Below are 8,424 nucleotides of genomic sequence, written 5' to 3' on the forward strand. Positions count from 1 at the left end.
CAGGAGTTACGCAAAAAGCCTTCAGTTTATGTTTGTGGTTAGTTGAACGCTTGCTGAAAACATCAGTCTGGACCAACTGACAAATATCGAACTACCAGCACTGATAAGGACGCGGGAACGGTTTTTTCCCTCTCGTTTAAAGGTTTACCAGCACATTATTGTATTGAAAATTTTAAATTGAAGTACTTTACTACCAGCATTCTACCAGTCTTTTATGAAGCCTATTATTATTATTTTTAACCGCTCCGTTCCAAAAAAGAATTTTGGTAACCACCTGACTGTGCTTATGATTACGACATAGCTTTTTAAGTTTATGTATAATAGGGTTAGGGGCGGAATATTTTGAGTTTTGGTATTTCGGTTACTTAAAGGGATACACCAACCTAAAATGGTGTATCACTTAACATTTAAATTACTTGCAGACTTCTAAGCACACATCGCTGGTGGAGTCTAGACTAAACCATCATGAAATTATGTTCCAAAATGTAGTTTGGAATTTGAAAATTGGTAAATGTGAGCTGTCAATCAATCCATAATAATCAGTTATTAAACGAACGCTGGAAGCTGGACATAAATACACAATAACCCCCAAGTAAACATCATAATGTGGTTAACAAAAAATGTATCCATATGAAAAAAAAAAAAAAAGACTTTATTTACTAAATTTTTTCTCTATATCCCCGCATACCAAAGAGACCACTGAATGAATACACACTACAGACATTAATAATATAAATTCTTTTTAATGTCATTATCAGGTCATGAGGCATGATTATGGAACGAGTAATACACTGTATCCGAGCCCAATAAACACAGAGTCTTAAAGAAAAAGTAAAACAGAACAGCAGAATACGATTTAAACACGTGAATACAGTTCATAATTAAGCCTCGTATGACAGAGGCACAATGCATAGCCCAAAACATGTTTATTACGTCATGACTGTAAACCTGGCATTACCACACAAGTACAATTTAGTCCTTTCAGATCTACTAAAAGTCCTGAGAAAAGTGGCTTATGAGTAACAATGGGTCAGCTGCAACCCGCTAATACCAGAAACTCATGGTGATTTGTCATGAGGCAGCTTCATCTTGTACAAATAGAAAATAACACCTGCAGTAAATACATCAAGGGTGGAAACGTCTGTTAGAGAAACATGTAAACACATTAACATGCTGGTGATACAGGTAGTGAGGGCTTATTTGAACAAGTGCTGATGCCGGTCAAAAAAAAAAAAAAGATTGGTAAACATATCTATGAAACACTTTCAAAATAAAAAGTTCGACATAGGGCAGAAACAAGGGCTGAACATTTTTTTTGTGCTATTTATTAGTGTAAGAAACACCTCTGGATGGGATGTCCTGGGTGCAGATGTGAAGAAAGGAGAAAATCTACTGGAGTGAAGAGAGAGAGAGAGAGAGAGAGAGAGAGCAGCCGTCACACTGCAGAGACATCTTCCAATACTAGGACACAACCGAACAGCTGCAACATCTGAAAATACAAATATAACAAAAAAAAATAACATGAAAATAATATAAATAAAAACATATAAACAAAGAACATTATAATTATCCAAATAAATGTTATATAATCCATATAATAATTAAATTAGCTGTTATTTTAAACATAAAGCATCAGTTGAGCTGTACTCACAGTATCAGCTGCATCATTCATCTGCGGCAGACATCCCTTTCACTGGATCCTTCTCTCTCATCTATAGTAGATAAAAGACCATTTCAGACTTCTCAATATTGGAATAATTACGCATGCTCATTTTACTTTTACTATTAATAACTTAAAATTGTTAATTGTAATCTTTAGCATTACACAATACCGCTTAAATTCACTAGTAGCACTCATATTGATTGATTTTAGTGTTTAGTGTTTAAGTGTTTTAACTTATTTAGGCACAAGCCGTATAAATTCTAATATTTTCTATTGATTAATTATTCTCAACACTGCAGTCTGTAATTTTTGGCACTCTAGCGGTTAATAAACAGAACTGTGCATGTCTTGCAGCAGAACACTGTAGCCGGAGCTACTTCTCTCTGTTTATGTTGATGAGGAATCACGCAGACTACTCCACAGCGACACCCACCCGACCTAAAAGTGATTCAGGACAAGCCAAAAACATTTCATACATGGTGTACTCGTTTATATATAAATGTAGTCAATTTTGAACACAAAAACAGTTAGGGACTGCAGCTTTACATTAAATACAGATTAAATATCTCCTCTGACCAATGTTGAATAGCATCATTAACAAGGATCTTCAGTGCATCGACGTTATTTTAGTAGCTTTTATATTTTTAGTTTTCATTTAATTTTTAAGTTTTATTAATTTTGTCATTTATTTAGTTTTTTTTTTTTTTTTATTAATATAGTAATAATAATTTTTTTTATGTATTTTGTGCCAGCTGCCAAAGCAAAAAAGTAAGGGTTTTAAGTTTTTTACACAATATTTATATTTTATTTCGGCTTTACTTCAATTAACAACACTGCAAACAATTATTTAAGAAAAAAATAATAATAAATAATAAAATAATAATAAATAAGTCAAATTTACAAAATTTTCTGTTTAAAATAAGATTCCTCTTCTTAGCCCACAGGCAGATTATTTTGCTTGTTCTAAGCAAAAAACTGAGTTTGGATTTGTTTTTTTCTAGAAACAAGACAATTTTTACTAGTCTAGAAAATCATTCTTTATTTAAGAGTTTTTAGATAGGTGGGCTGGAAACAAGCCAAAAAATCTAAGAAAGAAAAGCATTTTTTGCAACGAAAAACGATTTATATTAGCTTTAGCTATCAATAAGCCTGTACTGCATCCTATTTTAAAACTTGTGTCCATTATAGATTTTTTTGGTAGTCTGTGTTCTTCAGTGTGTTCAATGATTTTATAAACGTGGCTGAACTCACATTATCGAGTTCTTTCTGCGTCTCCTCCTCCATGCGGCGGATGTCCTCCATGGTCAGATGGATCCATCGGTCTAACCAGCAGAAGAGCTGCCTGTGGAAGTTGGTGAACAGACGCTTCTCTTGCTGAAGTAAAACCAAACAAACAATGTTTCATGAGTCACCACACTAAAATTAGATTAACACCAAACCCTCTAATAAACTGAACAAACCCTAACTGTTTATCTTTCTAAACCACACCTCTAAGATGTTAGAACAGATATTCTATTGATATAAAAGTGAGTCACACTGAACACAGCATGAGGCATTTCACAGATTTACACCTTGTGAATGAAGCTCTCCACTTTATTCTGCAGACCAAACCACTTGAACTTGACAGTGACTAGTTTATAGGCACACATATGAGGGCAGTCCGTCTTCTGGGGAAGTTCTTTCTGCAATACACAGGAACAAACGTGATCAAAAAAAAATGACTGGAGAGATTTATCTGAAAACAACTCATGAAACCATGCACACCTTCCAGTCAGGTCCTAATGGCCCTCTACCAGTCTTCTGTGATTTAAAGGTGGCTGGATCCTCGTCTGGTTTGTAGTCCTGTGAAGAAGAAGATCAAAATGTCAGCATGTCTCAAAGTCTGATCGTACATCTAAAGTAAAAACCCTTTACCTTAGTGTCCACCTGAGACCTGTCAGCAATGTCAATGTGTACCACCTCAACCTTCTTCCACTGTTCAGGGTCAAGCTTATGAACCTTCAAAAACAAAAACAAAAAAAGGACATGGTTAGTTAGTTTACAAGATCAAGACTCTCACAGCAGCTTGCAATTCAACATTGATTTTTTGCTTATTGTGGTGCTACATAATCAAAATGATGACCTGGATTTATCTGTATAACATTGACGGTCTACTCACATTGTCCTGTTCACCGAGGTCAGGCTTGTGCCATGTCTCAATCATAACTAGAAAATTGTCCTTCATGTACTCGTTCTATAAACACACAAAACACATTTGATACACAGACAAAATCTGGGGTCTAAAGAAATTTGTACTTTTATTCAGCAAGGATGAGTTAAACTGATCAAAAGTCACAGTAAAGACATTAATAATGTTACAAATTATTTCTATTTTAAACTAACACTATTTCTTTATGTTCTCTCCATCAAAGAATGATTTCTGGAAAAAGATGCTGGAAATGCATATTTGCCATCACAGGAATACATTTTAAGATATATTCAAATGGGGAAAATATATACATATTATACAATAATAAAGTTATTACTGTATTTTTGGTCAAATAAATGCAAAACTTCCAACTTATGAAAGGCTTGTATATATAAGAATAAATCCTGATCTAGAGTAATAAAATGCAGATTATTAACAGTAATATAAATATAAGTTTTAATTACACACAGGTGTCTCATAAACTCACCGTAAGAACTGTAGTGATGAATGATGTAGTGAGCACATGAAAAATAAGAAACACAGTTCTGAATGAGCTCTGAATGTACAGTTGCTGTAATATATTCAGTAAAGCTGTGCTGCTGTGGCTGGTACCTGTGCGGCAGTAAGGGTAAGCGTTCCAGGCCTTCTCATGGATACTCAGGGCAGACGAAGGGGCCAGTAACCGTACAAAAGTTGGCACTTTACTGCATAAGAATGAGAGATATAGACATATCTGTCAGATACAGACTATGTTTCAAGACAGCACATGATATGGCCCTGACAAAAATTATCATAACATGGCCCTACGATACAGACCACAGTACTGAATAATTAGCAATGAATGATTATTATTACCTCTGCAAGTGGTAGATCTTGTGTGTGTACTGTCCTTTCTCTCCATTCTCTTTCTCATAGGGCTCGTTTTGCAGTACCTCCACCCCCTCTCCACCACCCGTCTCATTCTTACTGGCCTCTGCTACTGAGTACAGCTGACCCACCTGGTACTGCAGATGAGAGAATAATGTTAACTTCACTTGGTCATATGGAAGTTACAGTAAAACGCCTCTAAATGACAAAAACACACTGAAATGAATGCATTCTGCCAAGTGGATTTGCATGTCATAACTGCGTACAGTGCTGAGAGCCGATTTAACATCTACATAGACAAATAGCCATATACAGGCTGCTGTGCCATAAACAGACAAAATTATAGAGGAAGTGTTCAAAACCTATAATCGGGTGATAGAAGAGAGTGAAACTGGTGAGTAATGCTTCCAGCAAATGAATGTACAGTACTTCTGTATGTATGTCTGCCCAACACTATAAACTGCAAAAGCAGAAAAATATTTTAGCAGTTTTGGAGACATTGGATACAAATTTGAAACATTTTATTCAAATTCTAGTAATAAACCGATAATTTTAAGTAGTGTTATGATGTAAAACCATTACAATTCAATAACATTTTTACATAAAACACTAAACAATCAATTTAAAATACTACATACACTGAATTAAGACCTTCAAATGATAAAGAACAGTATGAAAAACTGAAAAGTTTGGTTTATAGTAAATTATTCTTTTTCACATGATGACTAATAATGGATAAATGTTTTCTAGGCTACTGTTTGTGTCTAAATAGATTAAAACAACTAAATCATTATCCATTAATGTTACATGGTACAAGTGTGTTGAGGCATCACAAAATTATTATGCACAGTATGAAAAATGGATATTAAGTTTGAGGTTTGTTAAAGATTTAAGTGTTATAAAATGAATAGCTTTTAAAGGTTAACTTTAAGTGAGAGTTAGATGATAGCAACTGTAAGCTAAACAGAAAAATAGAAAAAAATAAACATGCACAATTAAGTATCTTACATAGATTTTACTGATTCAAATAATCTTAAATATTGGTGAATAACTGATATTAAGCTACTGAATTACTGTGCAGTCAAAAGCTTACACAAAAAGATATTTTGAAGAATGTGGGTAACCAAACAACTGCTTGTCAACATTGAATTTGATAGTAGCAAAAAATAATATGGAAGTCACTGCAGACAAGCAACTGTTTGGTTTTCAATGTTACTCAAAATGGCATTTATGTTGAGAAGAAGAAAGAAATGCATTCAGGTTTAAAACCACTGTTGTGAGTAAATGGTGGTATAAAAATAAAACACTATGATGAACTATTTAAGGTTATTTTTTATATTTGTTAATTCAATTTATTGAATGCCCCAGCTAAATACACCTATTGTACCTGAAAAGAAAGCATTGTTTGTTTTATTTGTATATTATGTGTAGTTGTAATGTGTATCGTTGTCATTCTTTTATCTTTATTATTAAAAAATAAGAACAAATATTTATTTATTTATTTATTTTTTACCTTGCAAGGCTTTGTCTTTATAATATAGAAATTAGTTTGGCTGCAATGCTCAGACAACTTGCAAAATAGTAAAGCCAACATGACAAAGAATTATGATGAAATCGTGAATCGAGATATATATATATATATATATAAAAAAAAGTAATATGATAATTTTTCCATATCGCAACCCCCCCCCCCACCCCTCACACTGCATCTACACTCAGTTCATCTACACAACCAGCTTCCAGAATGTAACATCCTTTAGGTGCTTCCTGTTTCAGCTGGTTGGGTCTGTATTATATGGTCTTTTGCACAGGTGAACAGAAAGGAATGCAACTACACACGCCAAACCTTAACTGCCATTTAGACAAAAACAACTGACTTCTTCAACAATGATTTATTAATCAAACACAACAGATACAGAACAAGACATTCAAATATGCAGGGTAAAAACACACCAGACTACATCAACAAAATACTACAACAGGGAGGGCAAGAAATGACAGGGACAAAACTAATTCAACCTTTGCTTGGTAAACTGGAGCAAAGATAGTTAATTGATAAAGTCTGATAAGCTGAGCCTCAGGTTGCAATGAATTACAGTCTGTCTTTGTATGCTATATACAAGCCTGCAGTTAACTAGGCCACTGTCCCACAAAACTCTGACTATTTGTTTCAGTTCATCACTGCAATGTCTTAACTGTCCAGCCCAACAGAAGAAACTGGGCAGAGACTGGAAACACAGAGTAACGGAATAATTCTGGCAAAAATACATCCATGAGCCTCAAGATGGACTTTTCAAATTATTACTAGACTAAAATAAAACCCATAAAGCAGCACCTGTAAAAATTACATACCTCTTCAACAGAAATGGGCAGGACGATTCGACTGAAAAACAAAAGAGAAAGGCCATTGAGTCAGCGAAAATAACATGAGACATCCTTTGAACTCTTTTCATTCATTCAATCACATTTATTTCCTTGTTTTTACCGTCTGAAGACAACTGCACTAATAATCTTATAAATAACAGAGCACTTCAGTTTTTAAGAACTGGTGTTGCTTTATTCAGTATCCTGACCTTTGCAGTCATAAAACAGAAATGTTCTGATCATATTGTTTCATAATGAGTTTACTCTATTGAGTGGTTTCAAAGTTAGTATCTTTGAAAAAGATACTACATATAGGTAAAATATTTGGTCACAAACCAAAGCTGAAAATAAAAAAGGTTGATTTCTGCATACTGAAAATAGCTGAATCTGCAGAACATGTTATTACAACCAAACACCACAAAAAAAAGTTAAATAAATACTAATCTTTTAAAACCAGGATTATTTCTCACAGTGTAACCCCTCCTGTGTTTTAAAATCCCCCGATAATTCCCAGGTTTTCCGTGACGTTGTAAATCTTGTCGAATTAAAAGTTCTTCATTACTATATTCAGTTAACATCAAGTTATTGCAGTAATAACATTATGGCAGTAATAACATGACGCTTATGTAATATTTTACAGCTCATTTAGCTCAGGTAGAATGCAGCTTGCATGTTACATGAATATAAATGTCATAATAGGACTTTTGATTTAATCACTTAATATGTATACTACAGCACATAAGTCTCAAAGTGCACTATGACGTGCACAACGGTGCAATTATGACGCGTGACCGGCGAAATGGTAACATGTGACAATCACATTCAAAACACCTGAAGTTTGTAACTTCAAAAAAGGTCAACTCTTTTCTTTTACTTTGTAAAACACATAAACTGATGACTCATTATGTCTGCTAGTGTAAATTGCCTGGAATATAAAAAAATATAATCTGAAAAATAATTTTAGATTACATTTTAGATTATTGGACATAACATAATTAACACAGCGATTTAAAAACATCCATAATTCATTAGTAAAAAAAAATCAACATAAATCCTTTTTATTAAGCCGGTGAAAGTTAACAAACATGCGCCCGTGAGTCAAGTTCAGCCTGGGATCAAAACTTCAGCGCAGTTAAATCATACTGAAATACTTACAATTCCTTTATCAACATGTTATCTCCTTCTGCTCCGCGTGCACAACATTCAAACTAACTTAAAGAGAGTTTATTCTTCGACTCTTCGGTCCAACCCGCCGTGACTCGTTTCAGTTCAAGTTCCTGGATTTCTAATTTCTTTAAATTCATTTCCTGAAAGATGTCGACAGGAGCGCCGCAACCACACC

The 8,424-nt window shown here is 34.0% G+C and overlaps 1 protein-coding gene across 1 annotated transcript; it reads right to left on the minus strand.

Annotated features, from left to right (window-relative positions):
• Window positions 1-727: 727 nt before the first annotated feature.
• LOC127972458 (phosphatidylinositol transfer protein alpha isoform-like) lies at window positions 728-8,405 on the minus strand. The gene is made up of 12 exons (XM_052575951.1): window positions 8,238-8,405; window positions 7,071-7,101; window positions 4,707-4,855; window positions 4,464-4,555; window positions 4,339-4,346; window positions 3,822-3,896; window positions 3,578-3,661; window positions 3,428-3,505; window positions 3,235-3,345; window positions 2,915-3,037; window positions 1,652-1,712; window positions 728-1,489 (listed from the first exon to the last, which is right to left on the minus strand). The coding sequence occupies exons 1-11, from the start codon at window positions 8,252-8,254 to the stop codon at window positions 1,665-1,667; spliced, it is 816 nt and encodes a 271-aa protein (XP_052431911.1). The 5' UTR covers window positions 8,255-8,405; the 3' UTR covers window positions 728-1,489; window positions 1,652-1,664.
• Window positions 8,406-8,424: the final 19 nt, after the last annotated feature.

The sequence above is a fragment of the Carassius gibelio genome, chromosome B15, assembly GCF_023724105.1.
Source record: "Carassius gibelio isolate Cgi1373 ecotype wild population from Czech Republic chromosome B15, carGib1.2-hapl.c, whole genome shotgun sequence".
Classification (NCBI taxonomy): domain Eukaryota; kingdom Metazoa; phylum Chordata; class Actinopteri; order Cypriniformes; family Cyprinidae; genus Carassius; species Carassius gibelio.

Coding starts and splice junctions, on each gene's coding strand:
- LOC127972458 (XM_052575951.1), bottom strand. Junction 4,856..7,070: donor TGCCCATTTCTGTTGAAGAG/GTATGTAATTTT, acceptor TCTCATCTGCAG/TACCAGGTGGGTCAGCTGTA. Junction 3,506..3,577: donor GGTCTCAGGTGGACACTAAG/GTAAAGGGTTTT, acceptor TCTTCTTCACAG/GACTACAAACCAGACGAGGA.